The 22,782-nt window shown below is 45.8% G+C and overlaps 1 protein-coding gene across 1 annotated transcript in view; it reads right to left on the bottom strand.

Moving 5' to 3' along the window:
- Positions 1 to 22,782, bottom strand: part of LOC146205083 (small nuclear ribonucleoprotein-associated protein B-like) — a 34,632-nt gene that overhangs the window by 4,695 nt on the left and 7,155 nt on the right. Inside the window, exon 4 of the mRNA XM_084589769.1 lies at positions 18,729 to 19,031. Coding sequence (XP_084445895.1) covers positions 18,729 to 19,031 — 303 coding nt within the window. The remainder of the gene's footprint in view (positions 1 to 18,728; positions 19,032 to 22,782) is intronic.

Below are 22,782 nucleotides of genomic sequence, written 5' to 3'. Positions count from 1 at the left end.
CATAAGGACAGTTCATGCAGTGACATTCTCCGAATCTTTTTATCAGCCAGATTTTTTTTTTTTTAGATAACATTACATTCATGCTTGCATAACGCACTAATTTTCACCATGTCGAAATAGCTAAAAGGTAAAAAATTGAGACCATACCTTAAATATATGGGAATGTCACTGCATAAAGAATTTACCAATGAATATAATGCAACAAACCTCATGAAAATCCATCAAGCCATTGCTGTGCTACGCTTTCTGCAAGCAGGACAGTCAAGTCAAAAAGTACTTTTGAGAAAACTGACATGCACAGACAATTTTTGTCCATCAAAATGCCTTGGTGTTGAAATATAGAACCTTGTTGATACGTTCCCGGCTCATATGCTTTTCATTTTCATATGTTCAAAAATCACGGCCAGTAAAACATCTCCCATAGATTTGCACTAATTTTCTCCCCGTATTGTCACCTGGTAACACGATTTCCCGGTTACTATGTTCGAAATTTCGACAAACTGTGGTCGTATACAGTCGTGCCTCGTTAATATGGACACTTTGGTTTCCGACCAAAACTGTCCATAAAGCGAGCCATCCATATTAACAAGTCATGAATAAAAAAAAAAAAAGAATTGCAATTAACGACTGCTTTTGTACATAACGGTGTGCACTGTACTCAAAATTTCAGAGAACACCGGCAATTTTGAGTCCATTATCCTTGTCATTGTCTTCGAAAAATCGTAGTGCAGTCTGAAGCGTCTCGCTTACCATGACACCCATGATGTTGGGCTTTGTGCTGGTCGAACTTTCGAGCACGAACTTCTCACTGGCCGATAAATCAGCGTCTGATTCTCTACTCACCGCCACTTCCAAAATGGCCTCTTCACTGAGCAAAGTAGCCGCTAAGTAGCTGCTTGAGAGTCTCCTGAGGCGAAGAAACAGGTGAGCTGTCGATACTAGTCCCTCGCGGCTTGGATTGACTGAGATGGCTTTTGTCGCTTGTATTCACAGATTTCTTCACACCTACGTTCAGCTGTGTTCTTTTGCATTTAACTCCCGCCATGCCAAAAGCCAGACTCAAGTTGAGGGTTACAGGCTCCTGATGCTTTGCACTTTTTTGCCTAGTTAACCTCCCTGTCTTTCCGTTCTTCTGATTCTCTTTTTTTGCCTTGTACTGTTTCTGTAAGGAAGCAAGGGAGTCAAGTTGGCAAGCTGCTATGCAGAGGGCTATCGAACATCCCATCTTCTTGGCGCAGTTTTTATGTGTTCTTATAAAACAAACACTGCAAGCTGAAGCACAGTTTAGAACGACGGCTAGCCGACTACGAAGAGCTCATACCTTGTCAAGGCCGCATCGTTGACTCAAAGCGAAGCCGACATGCGGACCGCCCAGTGTGCAAAGTTTGGCAGTTCCGCAGCTCAACAGGGACGAAAACCAAGAGCATGAGAGGGAAGCGTGTCCAGGACGGGACGCCCGGTCCCGGTTGCTTGTTCGTACGTCGCCTTACTTTTGTGGCTCTACTTTGTGTGTTAACTCTCACCGAAAAGCGTTAACGGCTTCAGGGAACACACATTGCGCTTTGGGAAAGAAAACTTCAGTTCCCACCGCCACTGTAGGCACTTGTCTTTCTTCCTGTCATTTCTTTCTTACGCTTTTACCGCCTCTCTGTTCACTTTCAGCAGAATTTATTGCAACCACATGTTGCTGTTTTCCCGACTGCGGCGGCACTTCCGCTGCACCCATGTCTCCTGGTTCCCCCCTTTCAGGGTCTTTCTTACGCTGACCCTCGGTTTGCTGTGTACGTTCCTCTCCGCTCTTGCCCTTATTATTACTCTATCTGCAATAGGTGTCGAGATATTAAGGCCACAAAACTGCAAGTGGTCAACAATGCATGTTTTGAGAAAAGAGCAAAAAAGAAACTGGATTATTTAACAGACATTCACTAGTGCAATGCACACATTTACAATTTAAAATGGCTAGAAATCTCCAGGAATGTAGTCTCTTTGCTTTCCAACGTCCAAGTGTCGCCTCTTTCATTTTGATTTGCAGTTGCAGCACATTCAGTTGTCACTTTCTCGGCTGCGCGAGTCACATGCAGACAGCGACATTTTTTTTTTTTTTTTTAACCGTACAGTCTGTGTCAAAAGTGTAAAGCCCAGGGGATCTGCTTCTGAGCCACGTAGTGGCGCTAATTTAGAACTAGTGAGTTCCTTTCCATCGGAGAGGGTAGGACAAAAAACCTTCTTACCACCAAGAAACTGGGAACATTGGAAATGCATTACAGGCCGCACGCCATGGCCCAGAAGCAGATTCCCTGGGCTTTACACTTTTGACAAAGACTGCACGTCGTTTTGCTACGTCTTCGCATCAAGACTGCAGTGAGGAACGTTTATTGCAGAAAAAAAAATGTAATTTGGAGCTGTTTGCTGCCTCCCAGTGCTCTGCACTGCACTGGATACAAGTGCATTCACTAAGGACTATGAACGAGGTCCAATCGGCGCAAACGCGCGACGAGCTCTAAGAAGACGTGTCCCGCAGTTTACGCATTGGAGAATGAGTTTGACGGCGATTTCTTATCCCCATTCACTTTTTTAAATGCCAATATCACCGCCGTATGTTTTACGCTTCGCCAATCTCGGCAAACTGTTTAGATCTGATGATCGTGAACTTCGCCTTGCCAAGCGGACTGCCCGCCGCGCTGCCAGTCATCGTCACGAAAACAATCAGTCTACGCTTCGTTGCTGGAGTTGCTTTTTCTGTTTTGAGCTTATCTTTCTGCTTTAGTTGCTTTTTCTGTTTTGAGCTTATCTTTCTGCTCATCTGCAGCCTGCGATATCACTGTCGCAGCGGGTGCGACCGCTGGCAGTAGCAGTCTCCCATGCTGGGGAACACGCTAGGCCTACTTCAGGATTGTACACACGGTCGTTCGGCGCATGACTTTCGTCGGCCTGAGCGCGCACAGCCAGGGCAGGGCATCACTTGAGATGATTAATCAACTGTTTTTTTTTCACTTTTTTCACAAATTCTGGCCGTGAACGCACCTCGCGGTTCAGAACTAAGCGCGGCCGACGTCACGTCTCCGCCATCTCCCCGCGGCTCGGGCGCGCCGAGCAGACGCCGTCAGCCAACTCCACCAATGCGGTGACGCCTTATCGTCACGTGCACCCCGAAAGCCAGTGGGATTGCAAATGCCACGTTTTCTTTTTTGCTATTTTTTATGCGACCAATGGGCGAATGTAAACAGCAGAGGCGGCAATTTGAAGACGAAAGGCGGCTCTTACGAATGAGACCAAGATGGCAATGGTGCCGCGCACAAAATGGTTGTTCCGGGGGTCGTTTTTGGCCCAAATTTGGGCGACATCGATTATATAAATTGGCACTGTGACTAAAATACCGACCCTAGAGATGAAAAACTTAGCAGATAGGTAGATGACGAGCTACTGATTTCGCAAATCACATTTTCTAAAAAGTAATTTTTTTGCGATTTTTTGGTCCGAAAGACCCGTGTCCCCCCTTAAGTCATATTATGGCTGTTTATATCGGTAATAAAGTAAATGTTCAGTGCTCTTTACAATGATTCGCTTTTTTCGGGGATGACTATATTTTGTTCCCCGACTTGTATTTAAAAAACAGTGTGCTCTGTGCATGTGGATTGTAATGCAAAAAGAACATTATGCAAGTCTGTCAAAACCTTACAACCTAGAGGTCTACATTTCTAATCTGCATACCGGCACTCATTTAGCATTAGTGAAAGACCTTCCCATAAAATAATCAAGTCATTTCATTTTTTCAAAGACAACTGAACGAGATATCAGATGTATATTTTTTATGTTTAAAATTTCCTGCCACATTAACAATTAACTATATTAAAAAGGAGACCTCCCTTTGATGTTGACAACCTTCAATTCTGCATCACAATAGCACTCCTTAAGGGGGGACACGACTCTTTCTGGCCGAAAATCAATCTAAAGACCGGATTTTTTATTTCATTTTTGCGGTCCTGAGATGTTTCCACAACTATCTGCAAATTTCGGTTGAATAATACCACCTATTTCGCATGTTACAGCGTTCCAAAGTTGCAAATCTGAAGCTTGAACTTTTTAAATTGAGGTCAAATCGTGTCGAGTTTTGATCGGCCACAGATAGAGAAATACGTGCTCCACCGGTATTTTGGTCTTGTTCGAAAGATCATGATTCAGGCTATTCCCATGTCACGATTGGAGTCTGTGAGCAAACACCCAAAGCGGGAAAGAAAGGGACAAAATTGCGCGAAACACATGCTGCTGTTGGGCTCCGAAAGCATTTGACACAAATGACTTTTGGTTGGCTGCCGGCGTCGACTGCTTGTGGCCTGGCGCCATTTTGAAAAGGTCACATAGCTCGGCCTAGCTAGCTGGTTTAGCAACATTTCACCATCACGAACACGGCGTAAAATTAAGGCTCGAGCGTCATACTGGCCTAAAAAGCGAAGAAAGGTAGACATAAGAGGCATGCCAATGACAGGGCAATGGGGCATCCTGTTATCCGCAATCAGTGACGAAGCACCGACAATCCGTGATGGGCCGATAAGGGCGTAGCCAGTGGTGCTCGGCATGAGATAGAACAGTGAACGATTTCCTCGAGGCAATTCTGGCCACATACAAGCATCATAATCATGATGATGCAGATGAAAGAGTGATACCTAAGCAGTTTTCATGGGTGCGACAGATCAAGCACACGGAAAAGTTAGTGGCGCGACGGTTGCGAAACGGCGCCACGCGCGGCATGCAGAATCGCAAACCTTGTCGAAATAAATTTCCTTCTGTAATTATCTCGATGGGAAACAGTGCATTCACAAAAAAAATCAGTCATAACTCATTTTATCGGATCGTTGTTAGCCTTGATAATACAAAGGTATGTCAATTTTTTTTTTTTTCCTACATTTTTCAAAATTTTGGACACACTATTTTGGAGGAGCGAGATCTCAACTTCTATAGCAACTGTCACCATAAATATATATATTTTTTTTTTGCCAGAAAGATAAACTCACAAGTTCTGCAATAACACTGCTTTTTAACCACTGTTTGTTTGCCAAAATTATTAAAATAAATCATTTGTCCCGGTAACTGAAATGAGTTTTTTCTTTGGCAAGTTTCACAAGCACCAGAACTGTCTTCCAAATCATCCTAGAATGCTCATTTATGCTTTACAGGGGTGGAAACAGGCTCAAGCGTTCTAGAGTAGCTCAGGGAGCAGTAAGACATTTTGAAGCAGTAAAATGAGTTTTAGAGCATTCGAATTACATTTTGGAGTATGTTTCTAAGGTCAAATGCTTTCAATAACAGCAAATTTCTATTCCCGTAATGCAAAAATATCCAACCGATTCCTTTTTATTTAGTAACATGTAGCAGCAAATGGAATAATCCGGGCACGACTATTCTTCACGCACTCGGAAGACACATTCCCGGTAAAAGAGCAGCGCGGCAATGCATCGCTTCCAGTCATGCGCATGCGTGCAGCGCGCTGCCAACATCTCCTCGTCATGTTTTGCTGCAATAAAATCCTTCAAAGAGGGCTCGCTAAACTTTGTGTTTGCCGTACTTGCCTCATTCGATCAGAAGAAGTCGGTTGTTCGCATCGTCTGTGTCGGCTGCTAATCAAAGCAGACCGCATGCAGATTCGGCGAATGAACATAGGCAGGCAGAGTTGTTTTGCAGAAGGTTTAAAGAACTTGATAAGCCTATTTATCTCTAATAACAGATCAAGTTTAGCTTGGCCAAAACTGTGCTGTATTTAAAGAGTTTTGTTGCAAAAAGTTATTTCGAGCCCGCAAGGCAACGAGGTGGCGCCACCGGTGTCATCCCTGTGGCTTGTGGCAGTGGTTTCTTTTGCTTCATTACAGTCACAGACGATGCAAACATCTGACTTTTTCTGATCGATTGAGGCAAGTACATCAAACAAGTTTTGTATAAAAGATCCTGACTATCAAACGGCATTTCTATGCAGAATAGCAGCTACAAAAACTCAGCGGTTTAGTTGGTATAAACGATGGACGGCACGCACGTAATTGCACAAAGAGCGAGTTCGTCTGCTTCAACCGCGGCTCTTAACCCAGCCGCTTGTAACGTAGTTGCGTTCTTCGAGTGGTCAGTAGGCTTGCGATTGGTTTCTTGTGACAAAGCTCGTTCATAGGACAAGGAATTCATGAATGTCGCACATATTTACGCGTGTGCACAGGCCAACGCTTACCGTGCAGTGGCGCATATCGGCTGCACACGGGTCGGTATCAAAGTTTTGTTTCGTACAGGTCTCTGTCCGCATCGCGCACACTTCGCCGATAAATCGAACTGTCACTCATGATACCGATTGAGTTTTCATAACAACGGTGCTGGCATGAGGCAGAGCGACAGAGCAAACGGACACGCACGAACAGTTAAGCTAACCACCACCCCGTACTAGTACTACAGTGCCTAGAATATACAGGCTAGTGTGACGAGCGCCCGCGCTTCCCTATGGGCGAGGATGGCGCTGTTTGCAGTGAAAGCCAATCGTTAGCGGCAGAGGGCGCTGCTTGTCGGGAGGGTACCACCTGAGCAGACGACGCAATTTTCTCGCTTCAGAATACGGCAATCTGTTGGTGTTGTGCGTGCGTGTTAAACCTGCTTCTGCGCGTCTTTTGCTTTCACGAAGGTGCAGCAGTTTATTTACGGTGTAGGTGTTTGCTCATGCGAGTCGTTCCGCACTTCTACCTGCTCGGCGACGATTGCATCGGGTTTTTTTTCGCGTTTTGTGCGCGCGTTCTGTGCTCGCCTGTATCCCTTCTTTTTTAACTGAGTCGCAAGTGGTGAAGCGCGGTTCCCGATTGTTTTTTCCCCAGTGCCTGTCACTAAACTGCAGAGGCCAAAGAGAAAGCGGTGGTGCACAGAGAAGACTTGCTTTTTTGGCAAACGGGGCTACTGCTAGAACAAGGAGCGTACATATTACTGCGCTATCTGATGCTACGTAAGTACGCATTCTGTATAATGGGAACGAAGCATCGATAGAAATGACGGAAGGTAAACGGCAACTGCTTTTGTTGGCGAGGAATATTTTTAGAGCGTACAGTTATATTCACAAGGATGGAAACTTGGGCGAGTCGGTAACGGTGCTCCATGACAGTGTGTAGCACAAAGAGTGTACACAATCAGGCGCTACAGACAGCACCTGCGTTGTGTACCTTTTCTGTGTCCCTCGATTGTCCTTTTGCGCTACACGTATGTCATATGGATGCAGTTATATATTAGGCCGCTGCAGCGGTGGCATAGCAGTAGAACATCCGCCTCGCATGCAAGAGGATCGGGGTTCAAATCCCGGTGCTGCGCAATTCTCCACCGGATTAAAAAAGAAAAAAAAAATCCGCGTGTCGATGGAATTGCATAAACAGGTTTGGGGTGCGACCTGATGCCGGTGAACACCTCCGGCAACGCACTCCCTCACCAGAACAGGAGTTGGCCACCCTGGTGCAGTAATTGGCCGCAACCTCTCATATGATAAGCTCCACAAAACCCCGGCCCTCAGTCACCAGCGGCTGCGGAACAACTGACCACGGCGGCGGTCAGACCTGTGACGCGGCAGGGGGTGCTAAGAAAGCCTGGCTCCGCTGGACAGGCTGCCATTGGAAACAGACCCTGGCAACGTTTAATGCTAGAACCCTAGCTAGTAAAGCTAGTTTAGCAGTGCTCTTACAGGAACTAGAAGGTATGAAATGGGATGTCATAGGGCTTAGTGAGGTTAGGAGGCCGAAAGAGGCATATACTGTACTGAAGGATGGGCATGTACTGTGTTATCGAGGTTTACCGGAGAGGCGAGAACTAGGAGTAGGTTTCCTTGTCAATAAGTATATAGCGGGTAATATCGATGAATTCTATAGTATTAATGAGAGGGTGGCAGGCATCGTAATTAGGCTTAATAAGCAGTATAAACTGAAGGTTGTACAGGCCTATGCACCTACATGTAGTTATGATGACCAGGCAGTTGAAAGCTTCTACGAAGATGTAGAATCGGCAATGCAAAAAGTAAAGAAGCAGTATACTGTACTAATGGGCGACTTCAATGCCAAGGTAGGGAAAAAGCAGGCAGGAGAAAAGGCAGTAGGTGACTATGGCATTGGTTCTAGGAATAGCAGAGGGGAGTTACTAGTTGAGTTTGCAGAGCACAATAACTTACGAATCATGAATACCTTCTTCAGCAAACGGAAGAACCGGAAATGGACATGGAAAAGTCAGAACAGGGAGACTAAAAATGAAATGGATTTCATAATGTGTTCAACCCCCGCCATTATGCAAGATGTAGAAGTAATCGGGAAAGTGCGATGCAGTGACCACAGGATGGTGAGGTCCCGAATTAGCCTAAATCTGAAGAAGGAACGCAACAGATTAGTAAGAAAGAAACCCATCAACGAATTAGCGGTGAGGGGGAGGGCAGAAGAGTTCAGGATCTCGCTACAGAATAGGTATTCAGCTCTAACCGAGGATGGCGACATTACCCTAGAAGCAAGGAACAATAATTTCAGACATATCATTACTGAGTGCGCGGTAGAAGTAGGCGGTAGGACAGTTAGAGAGGATACCAGTAAGCTGTCTAAGGAGACGAAAGATTTGATTAAGAAACGCCAGAGAATGAAAGCTTCCAATCCAACAGACCGGATCGAATTGGCCGAGATACCAAAGCTAATCAATAAGCGCAAGGTGGCCGATATAAGGAAGTATAACATGGGAAAAATTGAGCATGCTGTAAAGAACGGGGGAAGCCTTAAAGCGGTAAAGAAGAAATTGGGCATAGGCAAAAACCAGATGTATGCGATAAGGGACAAGGCGGGCAACGTCATCACGAATATGGATAAGACAGTCAAAGTAGCAGAGGAGTTTCTATACAAATCTCTACAGTAGCCAAAGTAGTCAGGACCGTAATGAGATTGGTGGTAGGGAAAAACATTCAGACATTCCACCAGTGACGAAGGACGAGGTCAAGAAAGCATTAGAAACTATGAAAAGGGGGAAATCAGCTGGAGAGGATCAGATAACTACGAATTTGCTGAAGGACGGGGGGGGATATCGTGTTAGAAAAACTGGCCACCTTGTATACGCAGTGCCTGGTGTCATCGACGGTACCGGAACCATGGAAGAATGCAAACATTATCCTCATTCATAAGAAAGGGGACTCTAAGGACCTTAAAAATTACAGACCAATCAGCTTACTGTCTGTTACGTATAAGGTATTTACTAAGGTAATCGCTAATAGAATAAGGACAACGTTAGACTTCAATCAAGCAAAGGATCAAGCAGGGTTTCGGAAACGGTACTCTACTATCGATCATATCCATACCATCAATCAGGTGACAGAAAAATGCTCGGAATATAACCAGCCCTTATACATAGCATTCATTGATTACGAAAAAGCATTTGACTCGGTTGAAACCTCGGCGGTGACGCAGGCATTGCGAAATCAGGGGGTAGACGAGCCGTACGTGAAAGTGCTGGAAGATATATACAGTGGCTGCACAGCAACCATAGTTCTGCATAAAGAAAGTAACAAAATTCCCATAAAGAAAGGTGTTAGGCAAGGAGGCACAATCTCCCCAGTACTATTCACAGCTTGCTTAGAGAAAGTATTCAGACTTGGAATGGGAGCAGTTAGGGATAAGGATAGATGGAGAATACCTCAGTAATCTGCGATTTGCTGATGACATTGCCTTGCTAAGCAACTTGGGAGATGAACTACAAATAATGATTGATGACCTAGACAGGAAAAGTAGAAAGGTAGGCTTGAAAATCAATATGCAGAAGACTAAGGTAATGTTCAACAGCCTCGAGAAGGAACAGCAGTTTATGTTGGGTAGCGAAGCACTGGAAGTATTAGGCGAATATGTCTACTTAGGACAGGTAGTAACCGCAGATCCGGACCATGAAAAGGAAATAACAAGAAGAATAAGATTGGCATGGAGCGCATTTGGCAAGCACTCGCAGATTATGACTAGCAGCTTACCGGTATCGCTCAAGAGGAAAGTATACAACAGTTGCATCTTGCCTGTACTCACCTATGGGGCTGAAACGTGGAGTCTAACCAAGAGAGTTCTACTTAAGTTGAGGACAACCCAGAGGGCTATGGAACGAAAAAATGGTAGGGGTAACATTAAGAGATAGAAAGCGTGCAGAGTGGGTCAGAGAAATAACTCAAGTTACCGACATTCTAGTAGGAATTAAGAAGAAGAAATGGACATGGGCAGGACATGTAGTGCGAAGAGAGGATAACCGATGGTCGCTTAGGGTAACAAACTGGATTCTAAGGGAAGGAAAGCGTAGCAGGGGGCGGCAGAAAGTTAGGTGGGCGGATGAGATTAAGAAGTTCGCAGGGGTCAAGTGGATGCAGCTAGCACAGAACCGGGTTAAGTGGAGAAATATGGGAGAGGCCTTCGCCCTGCAGTGGGTATAGTCAGGCTGATGATGATGACACTTCATAAAGGAACAATGAGATTTACTAAAAGATTTTCACTACTTTGACCAGACAGATTTGAACGTGCAATCTACCACCCTGGTTTACTCAAGCACCACCAGTATTCTGACATCAATGAACAGTACATTCCTGCTTTCTATCTTGTGTATATGCTGATAAATACCTGGGCACTGGTCAGTAGTGCCCTTAAGGAGGATAGACACCACTTCACATTCTTCCTTCGCATTCTATACTTCACGGCCTTCTGCTCGTGCTTATGTTTTTGCTTGAGCAACATTAGAGTTTTAACACATTGGTGATGGGCCCTGTGTGGATTTCCAATACTCTTTAGAGCATTCCTAGTGTTTAGCACCTTTGTGGCGTCATCACCATAATGATTCAAGAATGTTTTGTCTGTGATGTACATGTAGGCTTGCCATGCTTATTACTAGCAAAGAAGCTAGATGGCAAAAATCATGCTTGTTTTCACAACACAACCAATAAAGCAACTCGCGCAGTTCCAAGCTGCCAGACAAGTTTCCTAACGACGCGATATAGTCTACATGACTGGTTCGCCCCTTGCTCTTTTCTCTCACCACCGGTGATTCAAAAGGTTGGGAGAAGGTGCTATGTTAAGTGCATAGAACATTTTTGTTGCAATAAATTCCCTCTAATCACTTGTGGCTTGTTTTAAATTTATGTGCAAAAAACAATTACAATCTATGCTTTTCAAGGCTATGATAATTTGATATGTATGTGGCCCAATGCCAGGTGCATTATAACTCTGCCACCAGTATGCTGCCATCGTTTCGACTATGGCGGCACCTATAGCATGCACACGCATCTTACAACAAGCCACCGCTCTGCTGTGCTTAGTCACTTAATTGAATGCATCAAATCAAGTTTTCTGCGAGAAATACCATTAACTGCCTACTGTGCCGCGAAACCGTGCCCCACTAAATTTGATGGTAAAACGTCGAGGCAGCCAGTTTGGAGCAGTTTTGGAGCAATATTGCATTCTGGAGCAAGATGGAGCAGAATGGAGCAAATGGAGCAGCACTTCCACCCCTGGCTTTAAGGCAGTCCTTCGTGATTCTAGATCATTTTAAAAATCAAAATCTTCTCAAGGTGTTATGTTTACTGACCATGTTATCTGCATTAGATAAAAAAGTTTACAGTTTTGAAATGAGCATGAGAAAACGCACAAGTGAGGCAAAGAAGGGTGTCCCCCTGACACCCCCTCATGGGGGGACGCCCCTTATGAAGGGACGCGACCTTTGAAAACCAAACAATCGTGAAACAGTTCATTTTTCGAAGATTATACAGTCGAACCTCAATATAACGAAGTCCTGCTTGCAGCCGAAAATTTAATTAAATCGAGAATTTCGTTACGTCGAGGTTGCTATGTTTTAGCTGCCCAAATGAAGTAACAGTTTTGTGGAACACTGCTGCGAACTTGTAAATATGAATGCAGGAAATACGCAAGAAATTATAGCAATAATAACGGTAACAAGAACGCCGGATGTTATTTTGTATATCAGGAGCACATAATGAGTGATAGCAAACAGACCCGAACACATGATTTTTCTCCGCGTCCGTGAAGAGTCTGCAGTGCCTAGTACTCAAAGCCACCGCCAGATGCCACCACTGGTATAAATGTTTGCAAACTGAGACAACAGCCAATAGAGTTAATACAAGTCTCTAGATCAGCTGATCCAGGGACTAACAAAGAGGCTCTCATATTACAGTGAACTAGATTAATTGTGTGTACGCATCACCCCCGCCAGAGCGGCTACCTTGGGTGCGGCTATCTTTTGTGCAGGCTTCATGTACGCATACTATTTTACTTGCATAAGAACCCACCTCCCGCGTTTGCCACTGAGAACTTAAAAAAAAAGATATGGTAGTACCGTATTTACTCGCATAATGCTCGCACTTTTTTTCGCGGAAAATTGATGCTAAGTTGGGGGGTGGGATAATTATGTAGGGAAAATTTCTGAGAAAATGTTTTGGAGTGCTAAAAGCAAATTTAAATATATGTGAATAGGGATTTTTAGGCCAGCTATTGTAAATATAACCAAAACATTACTTGCAAGCAGAACTTACCCTTGTAATAAAAGTACAGGGTCGCTAAAAGCACAAATCGCTAAAGCACTTTATTTGCCACACGCAGCCTCATCATCACTCTCCACGTTTCGTGGTATAATGCTCACAGCAGACCATACAGTCCTACTCTTGATCAGAGACTTGACCCGAGTCCGTGTCGACACTGCAATCGCTGTCTCCAGTAGCGTACTACGCAGAATTTGTTGACGCAGAAGTGCCTGCTGGCAGCGCGGTTGCTATGCTGTAGCGCGTACTTGAAAGCTTTCAGCTTAAAAGCAGCTGTATAACTTTCGTACCGCCCCATCGCTATACAGCACCAATAACACGATAGGCGGTGAAACAAAGCAAGTAGCACGGACGAAACAAAGGAACAATAACAACTGGACGCGGAGACACCTAGCAAAATGGCGACGACTACGAGCATCATGGAGGAGATAGTATTCTAGCCACTGTAATGAATGTAAAAAAAAAAAAAAAGACGAGCATAGCCTATGCTGATGATGATGATCTACACGAGCACACTTCGCCGCCTGATAGCGTGTGCACACGAGGCCAGCTAGGTTCAGTAGTAATCCAAAGACGGCGCTTGTTACTACTGGCAGACGACTCTCGCGGTGATAATATTGGTGGTGCGATGATTACCGTATTTACTCGAATCTAACGCGCACCTTTTTTCCGATATATCGTGTCCAAAAATTGGGTGCGCGTTAGAATCGAGTACGACCCTAAATCTCCGACATCATATCGCTATCGGCATTTCAAAATGGCTGCCTGGTATGCACTTCGAGCCTACTAGCTGGTCTAGCTGTCTATGCCTAGCTGCAGTAGCGTCCTTCGTGTGCTTTGGTACATGTGCTTTGGTTAGCCTACCCGTTTTCTGCGATTGACCGACCAGTATGGACGTGCCGAAGATTCGTCGAGTTCATCATGATGCCGCATTTAAAAGGAAAGTCATCGTGTGTGCAGAGACGGACGGAAATCGGGCCGCATCACGCGCATTCGGAGTTCCGGAGACATGCGTGCGGGACTGGCGCAAGCAGAAGGAAAAGATTTTCGGCAACAAGGCTACACGAAAAGGTTTCAGTGGACCGAAGCAGGGCCGGTTCACCGAAATAGAAGAGCGGCTCGCAGAATATGTTCTAGAGCAGCGAGCGGCGCAGCGGCCAGTGACGACGAACCTGCTCAAAGTCCGGGCGATGCAGCTAGCCCTACAAACAGGGCTAACGCGGAGCGACTTTAAAGCGAGCAGGTGCTGGCTGTCTAATTTTATGGAGAGAAAAGGCTTTTCTCTTCGAAGGCGGACAGGGATATGCCAGAAGTTACCTGAAGAGTACGAAGAAAAGCTGCACAGTTTTCAGCGGTTCGTTCTAAGTTTGCGCCGCAAGTACGGCTACCACCTCGGCCAGATTGGAAATGCCGATCAGACACCGCTGTACTTTGACATGCCTGCCACCACAACCGTTGAAAAGAAGGGGGCGAAGCAAGTGCGCGTGTTGTCTTCCGGCCACGAAAAAACACGCGTCACCGCAATGCTTTGTTGCACCGCGGATGGACACAAGCTGCCCCCGTATCTCATATTCAGGCGCAAGACGCTCCCGAAAGGAATCGTGTTTCCGAGTGGCGTGATTTTGCGCGCCAATGAAAAAGGTTGGATGACAACGGACTTGGTCGCCGACTGGATCGATAACGTCTGGCGCAAGAGACCCGGCGGCAGTTTGGGCCTGCGTGCGATGCTTGTGCTCGACGCTTTCAAGTGCCATCTCGACCAACGCATCAAGGACAAGCTCGCTGCGTGCAACACCGACCTTGTCGTGATACCAGGTGGCATGACATCGCAGCTCCAGCCGCTCGATGTTTGCTTGAACAAGCCAGTGAAAGATAGGATTCGGGCGCTCTACACCGAATGGCTTGTGAGTGGCTGCCATGAATTCACTCCCAGCAACAGAATGAAGCGTGCCTCGCTGCAAGAGTTCACTGGATGGGCGAAAGATGCGTGGTGCACGATACCGTCTGCCATGGTCATCAAGGCCTTTAAAAAATGTGGCATATCGAATGCCATGGACGGCACCGAGGATGAGATGCTTTGGTCCGTCAGCAGTGACAAGGAGTTGTCTGACAGCGACGACGAGTGAACCTTGTGCCGGCATAGTGACAATCTTGGCAAGATAAGCCGTTTCCTTTTGTGTGTGTGTTTTTTAGTGCACCGAGATTAAATCTTTGCTTTTCCAAACGAGACGAAGGTGTATTGCTGTATGAAAGCATTAGGTGCGCGGTACTCTTTTTCGCGGAGAACGGGTGCGCGTTACAATCGGAGCTTTTTTTTTTTTCGGGGGTGGGGGTCACGAAAAACGGGTGCGCGTTACAATCGAGGGCGCGTTACAATCGAGTAAATACGGTATGAGATGGGAGAAAAAACATTTTTGACGGCCAGTGCTGGGGGTGCAAGCATTACGCGAGTGCGAGCATTATGCGAGTAAATACGGTAGTTAGCACGTCCCTCCGTTTCCCCGCCGTCGCAGTCCAGTGTGTCGCTTTTTTATTTAATTATCTATTTTGACATGATGATTTCAAATATATAATTGTTTTTTTTTTTTCTTTTTTTGTAGAGTACATAGTTTTCGAAATTTTGCCTCATTAATGTTCTTCATATGGAGGTGAGCTAATAACTATACACACTAGGGCATGCTGAAAATGAGCCTGCCTAAATGATCTAGAAATATCACAGAGTGCAACTAACTAAGAATCGAGGTGCTAGATTAATTTGAACTTGTGTTAGAGTACATCAAACTTTTCTGTGGAAAAGCTCGAGCTGACACACATTATAAATAATTAGTTTTGTAAATGTTGCCTCATCATAATTGCATATATTTGAGTCTTATTGCACTTTTCAAGAAAGTACCTTTTCAGCAAAGAAAAAATGAAAGCAATAGCGCAAATAGTTCCAAGAGATACCGCTCCTCCAAAATTGCAGCACCCTCAAAAATGCTCTTTTGAGAAAACAAGGAAAAACACGTCAGACAAGGTCTGACAAATCAATATGATCAGAAATGGTTGGAAAGTAAATTAAAGCAAAAATTAATGTTCTATACTCATTTGAGCCAAACTTACACCATAAAAAAAAAAACCTCAAAGTAAAGGTTCATTTTGGTGCCAAGACAATCTTTTCAGTCAATTTTCCTGCATGATTATTACATTTACCTTGGTGTCAAAAGATAAATGAAGTTAGCTTTCTAGCAAAAAAAATTAACTGTAGCAAGAGCAGGACCAGAAATATTGATCTGGTGACTGTGTCCAAAATTCAATTGTGAGAAATCGCCGAAAACGTTTTAGGCACATTTTCAAATTACCAAGGCTAACAGCAACTCGATAAAATGAGTGAATGCACCATTTCCCATTAAGATAATTGCCCCTACAACTCAGAAGCAAATTTATTTTGACAAAGTTTGAGATTCCGCATGCGGCGTGTGACGCTGTTTCACGATCGCAGCTGCGCCACTAACTTTCCTGAGTGCTCGATCTGTCGCGACCATGTAAACTGCTTAGGTATCACTTTTTCATCTGCATCATCATAATTAGGATGCAGCAGGAATCGCCTGTCCTGCAGAGCACCACTGGCTACGCCTTTACTAGCCCATCCCAGAGCATTGGCAATTGCTGATAACAGGATTGCTGATAACAGGATTGCTGCATCACCCAGCACCTCTTATCTTTTTCTTCTGTTTTTAGGCCAGTATCAAGCTCAAACCTAAATTTTTCCTGTTCTACGCTGTGGTCGCGGCAACGGAATGTTGATAAACTAGCTAGGCCTAACTGCGCGACCTTTTCAAAATAGCGCCAAGCAGCAAGCAGTCGACGCCTGCAGCCGGCCAAAAGTGGTCATTTGGGTCACATGCTTTTGGAGCCCAACAGCAGCGAGTGTTTCACGCAAATTGGTCACTTTGTTTTCCGCTTCGGTCAAGGATGCTGATCGTGACGTAGGGTGGGAATAGCCTGAATCATGCTCTTTCGAACGAGACCAAAATGATGCTGGTAGAGTGCGTATTTCTCGAACTGTGGCCGATCAAAACTCAGCACGATTTGACCTCAATGGGCCGAACGGTCAAATTCGCAACTTTGGAACGCTGTAACGTGAAAAATAAGCGGTATTTTTCAACCAAAATGTGCAGATAGTTGCGAAAACGTCCCGGGACCGCGAAAACATAAAATTAAAAAATCAGATTTTTAGGCGGATTTTCGGCCGCAAACAGCACTGTCCCTCCTTAAAGCTTTGTTGTTCCGATTGGCCAGTGATATCATGGCATAACGCGTCCTAAAACTTCCGCACCGCGGGTTTTGTATGCACACGACGAAAGGTGCGGCAGTACGCCTGTCATCATCATTTTGTTTCGCTCGCAGATCCCATACTGCTGGCAAAATTAGTGCATAAAAGAGCAGATGTAAATTTTAAAATGCAGTGTGTCAGGGCTGAAGTTTTAATTCTCATCCAATCGTCAAGGTGGCTGCTAATAGTTGCATGTGATGCGCAAGAAATTCGTTAAATTGAAAATGCAGCATAAAATTACTTTATTAAATCACAAAAAAAAATAAATGGTTTTCAATGGGGCAGAGAATGGGAAATAAGAAGAATTTGTTACATCGCATATTTCGTTACGCTGAGGTTCGTTATATCGTGGTTCGACTGTATATTCTGGTAGTATGTCATATAAACTACCCTTTCTGTTAATTATCAATGCTCAACTTATCGTAGAAATACCGGAAATTAATTACATAACAGGCGGCAGCAGCCGCGAAGCAGCGAGTAAGCATCAAAAATACTCATACTTTGCACGCGCGCCATTCCTTTCTCGCCGAACTGAGCGCTGCCATCTTGGTCTTTTGTTTGTGAATTCTTGCGCTTTCTTTTGCCACCCCAATGGCAGCGACGGCGACGCGGTCGAGGCATGGCTTTCTTCCGATTGGGAACCCTGTGGCGGCTTTCAAGTTTCCCACGCCCAAATTCAAGGCTGCAATTGGGCAAAGCGCGCGCTCAACGAGAACGTGGGGGATCGAGAGACTGCTATTGGCTGCTGCACCCACTGAAGCGATGATCTCCGTCGGCTAACCCCGCGCATTGTCTGCTCCAGCTCATTGCTCTCGTTGTTGGCTGTCTTTGTACTTTGTGCATTCTGTTTGCCTTTCGCCATTTTTGCCATCTTCATATTTACGATTTCTCATCGTGCCCTCTAAACAGTTTCGTGTAACGTGTAAAACGTTGCGTGGTCACTCACGATACCTCAAGATGCGACACGCGTTCAGTGCACTGGAAGTGAAGGCCGTCCACATGGCGAACCACGCAGCACCGACTGCATCAACGCCTGCAGCGTCCTCGCATCTGTTACAGTGTGCCTGCTTATCCACAATAACAGTGCACTTGACAACACAAACGAGGACACAACTTGTTAGTGTTATCAAGTGCGCTGTTATTATGAATGTAACTCGCCCAACATATTGTTTTGTGCATGCTTAGGATAGCCATATCTCTGGAACTGCTGATCAAATTTTTATGAGGTTTCTTTTATTCCATACCTCAATAAATTTCTGAGGGCAAGACAATTTCATTTTTTCAGGAAGACATTGTAGCTGGAATTAATGACATACAATTAAAATTTGGTTAATGCAGGCCTGATTAATAACACTGATTTTGGGACTGTGCTTAAATTTTTTAGCGAGGAAATTTGCAAAAAGAGAATTGTCTTACCCTGGGGTAACTATCCAGGAATGACCATAATGAATTTCACAGTGCCAGCACGTTTTACAAATTCTCCATGCCTGTCCTAAAGGACCTATGTAAACCACCTTGATATGCTCCTCTAACTTGAGAACCAGTGAGCCAAGCTCCACGAAACTTTGTAGCTCTTCAAATGTTTGTACTATAAGCCTACCCTGAAAATTTCATTCAAATATCTCAAGAAACAAAAAAGTTGGTACTCAAAGCCTTCAAAAGGCTGATTAGTAAAATGTATTGAACTCTGTAATGCTCTACTATGGACATGTCCGATTCGCTTTACAATTTACAAGCAACGACAGCACCAAGATATCGCAGGTTTTGAATAAATCTGTAACACACTCTGGACACACTCATTTAGCTTAGAGGATCATGTGAATCTTCTGAGAGAAAACAATTCAGAGAAATCGGTGAAGGAAGACTCACCTGGCCGCATCATGCCAGGTGGAGGGGGCCCACGCATGCCAGGCGGAGGGGGTCCCATGGGTGGCCGGCCTCCCATCGGTATCCCACCTGGTGGCGGTGGGGGCATGCCCCGACCCATCATGCCTGGGGGTCCACCCATCATGCCAGGGGGCCCTCGCATACCCATGGCACCAGGCGGCCGCACCTGTGGCGGTGCCGACACACCCACAGCGCCAGGTGGCAAGGGCGCACCACCGCGACCTGCTTGTGGGGCCATCACCTGGGCTGATGGTCCACCAACACCCCGCACGGGACCCTGAAGACCTGCACGCAACAAAATACTTCACTTTATGCACTCGTCCATGCAGGCAGGGAGATCCGCAAAGTGATTTTCAGGGCCCATGAAACTTCTGCCCACAAATAAAAAAGAAAGGGCATGTAATGCTCTGGCCTGGCTAGACACAGATTTACAGGGTTAAAAGCATGGAGGCTCAAAGCAGGCTTGAGTTTTTCAAAGTGAAAGAAATGTGAGAGAAGTGCAGAAACGAACAGCGCACGTGCAAGTGAGGGAGAAACAGCGCTTGTGGCTTTTGTTGATGACAGCATTGGTGAAACTTGACCACTGGCTGCTCTGCTGAACGGCGCCGCAATGCAAGGTGTCTCGGGCGTCCGACAACAGGGTTTGTACAAATTCAAAACAGGCAAATTCAAGGATATTCAAGGAATTTCAAGGCCCAGTTGGAGTATTTTCAAGGACTCAACACAATGCTACATGCAGCAGTTTTCAATATCAAGTATCAAGAAACATTTCAAGGAACAGCTTGTATTGCACTAAGCCAACATAATAAAGCCAGTACTGCACTAAGCCAAAATAATTAAAAAATGTTCAGTCTTGAAAAATACCCTGCAATGCATTGCACCAATGTCGAAGAGCAATTCATTCTGCAAAACTGCTAATGGCAGCTTCAGGAGAGCTCCTGCCGCTTTTCCTGAATCTTCTCGTTGAGGCTACACAGTTCCTCAGTCTTGCTTTGTGCAGCCTTCTTCAGGCTATTGGATCTGACAATTTACTTCAGATCATTAGCTGCCTCTGCCTTTTCAGCATACGTATCTGCTGAAGCCGGTGCAACAGCAAGCGGTGCAAGCCGGTGAAACCGGTGTGCAAGTTCAGGGGAAAAGTCTCCTGACCGGTAACTGCTGAGAAGTCTTCCCTCCTTGCAAAAGAACCATAGTAAAGCGCGCTCAGACTGGAGAGCAGACAGTCAACTCCCCACTTACTTGCTGTAACACCTGCCCTGTAGGCGTTGTGCATGGTGTGGAGGCCGCAAGTTCCAATGTCCAGACATTGAACTTGGTATGCTTGATGCAAGTGCTCTTGGAAATTGTTGAGTAGCTTAAGGTCAATATTGGGACCATCCATTGAAATCTGAAGAATTTTCTCAAGAGGGAAAGGCTCGAGCGCACTCAGCAGCTTTCCTTGGATGTCCTCGGATGTCGAGTGCCCCATAAACACCGAGGTATAGTTGGCGTCTTGTAAGACGAATTCCAGAACCGGATGTGAACCTCCATTTGTTTCCGCTGGAGACAGTCGTTTGTGGACTCGTCGAAGAGTACCACGTAGTAATCCCAATCTTTTATCTCCCGCTGCAAAGCAGATAAAAAGAAGGGCCTCAAACCATGGCACGTCCTGTAGGCACATTTTTTTGTCTCCACAAGAAAATGCTTTGGCCACGTCACTGTCCGGGAACATACGCTGGAATAGCTGGCCTGCTTTCGATGATGACCGACAGGAGAAATGCGATGTGACAACCTTCAAAGTCCACAGAATCTCTGCGTTCGTCACCAACTCTTGTGCCTTGCAAGCATCATCTAGCTTTCCCGATTGCGAAGGAGGTGGGACGGCTGACTTTTGGCTCGTACTTAGAACTAAATACAGTCGAACCCGGATATAATGAACTCGAAGGGGATCGCGAAATAGTTCGATATATCGATAATTCGATATACAGAAATCGGCTTGAGACTGTACTTACGATGCGAAAAAACGATACCGTATTTGTCGCGTAATCAACCCGCTCGCATAATGAACCCACCCTCCACTTTTGCACCCGGGAACTTGAAAAAAAAAAAAAAAGCGTTAAGGCCACCTCGCTCACATGCAAGCGACTGAGCGATCTAAGCGACAAGTGGCAGCTACAGAGCGAAAATTTTCAAACTTGTTGGAGATGCATCCCTCTCGCCGCTCGAGCGACCGCGGCAGCTCAAAACAAGGTTTCTGTGTCGCCGCGGCGACAGAAATAGCGAAATCGGGAGCATTTTCGCTTGCATGGCGATGGCGCGCGTCAGACCGTTTCGGTCGTCTCATCCACAGCTCATTGGCAGCGTGCCAAGATGCTGCGCAGCGATAACGTCGGGGCGCGTTTATCTTTTGATAGCTCCTGCGGTGGCGGGGAGCGAACTTGGCAGAGTGCCCGTGATGGCTTGATTGCGCAAGCCTGGTTCGATTTATCGCGCCGCGCTTGGGGCAGGCGTCATGATCGCAGCAGCTGACCGTGTGCTTTCGCTGATTCATACATACAAGGATAAACGATAAAAAAAATAATAATAAATAAACATCCCCGCAAAAAAAAAAAAAAAAATATATACCCTGCCGCTTCTTAACGTCCGCAGCCGCCATATCTTACGCTACGCCGATGGTACAGCACAACGATAAGAAAGGATGACTCTCGCAAAAAAGAAAAAAAAAAACTGCCGCTTCTTAACATCCGCAGGCGCCATAGCCACGTCCGCCGCCGCATGCAGAGGGTTCGCAACACACGTTGGAGAAAGCGTCCGTCCGACGTCTGTCTGAAAATGGGCTGAGCTGGCTTGGCGCATGCGTTGCACGTGCTGAAGGAGAGAGATAGCTCAGCAAAAGAATGGGCACACCCACGCACATGGCTTGCAAACGTCATGTGTTGGAGCGCGGGAAACGACAACTGCAGATGCGCGCGCCTTTGGGGAATGGGCGCGGCGCCGCTGCCCAGACCAGCCGTCGCCGAACTGTCCCCTCTCATTCCTTCCGCACGTGGCTTGAAAACATCACGCGGCAAACGGCCAAGGGTAATGCGATCGTCTTTGGGGAAGGCACACTTTCCAGTGCGTGGCGCTGAGTTCGATATATCGAACGACCGGTGAAATTGAGTTCGATATATGACGCGGCTTTCCTATACTTTTACATGGGATTTTCAAGGGGATATTTCGTGAGTTCGATATAACCAAAATTCGATATATCCGGGTTCGATATAACCGGGTTCTACTATACTTTCGCACCGAGCTGTTGGCTGCAATCTTCATCACACCAGCATGCTTAGCACTCTTCATATGGCTCTTTAACGCAGACTTGCCCATGCTGGTTATATTGAAGGTCTTACTGCAAGGCCTGCATCTTGCGCGGTGCTCACTCGTCGTATCTGGTGCAATCTAGTCTTTGTAAGCGTTGTTGCGAAGCCACGTGCCTTGAAATTTGCTGTTGTTTGTGGGGTTTAACGTCCCAAAGCAGCTCAGGCTATGACAGACGCCGTTGTGGAGGACTCCAGAAATTTCGACCACCTGGGGTTCTTTAACGTGCACTGACATCGCACAGCACACGGGCGCCTTGCTTTTCGCCTCTATCAAAAAGCTGCCGCCGAGGCCGGGATTCGAACCCACGTCCTTGGGAACAGTAGTCGAGCGTCGTAACCACTGCGCCACCCCGGCGGGGTTTGAAATTTGCATTTCCAAGGCATTAGCTTAGGCAGTCGAATGCTTCAGCCGCAACGAGTCGGGTACAGAACCGACGTAAAAATACAATGCCATCAACCAGCATAACAAAGCGCCACAATCAGATTGGATTGAATCTGCTCAAGCTGGCTTCAGAGCGAGTGGCTCCAATGTGGCTAACAGTCACACAACGTTGGCTATATTAGCACAAACTGATTTTTTACGCCTGAAATACAGATACGAAACACATTATTAAAATACAAATATTTAAACTGTGTTTTCTTCTGATTAATAAACATTTGTATGCAGTACGCTAGGAATTCAGGGATTTTCAAGA

The sequence above is a fragment of the Amblyomma maculatum genome, chromosome 1 (genome assembly GCF_055883805.1).
Source record: "Amblyomma maculatum isolate TAMU_Amacu chromosome 1, ASM5588380v1, whole genome shotgun sequence".
In the NCBI taxonomy this organism is placed as follows: domain Eukaryota; kingdom Metazoa; phylum Arthropoda; class Arachnida; order Ixodida; family Ixodidae; genus Amblyomma; species Amblyomma maculatum.
The sequence above is the reverse complement of the archived record's forward strand: the minus strand, read 5'-3'. Positions and strand labels throughout refer to the sequence as shown.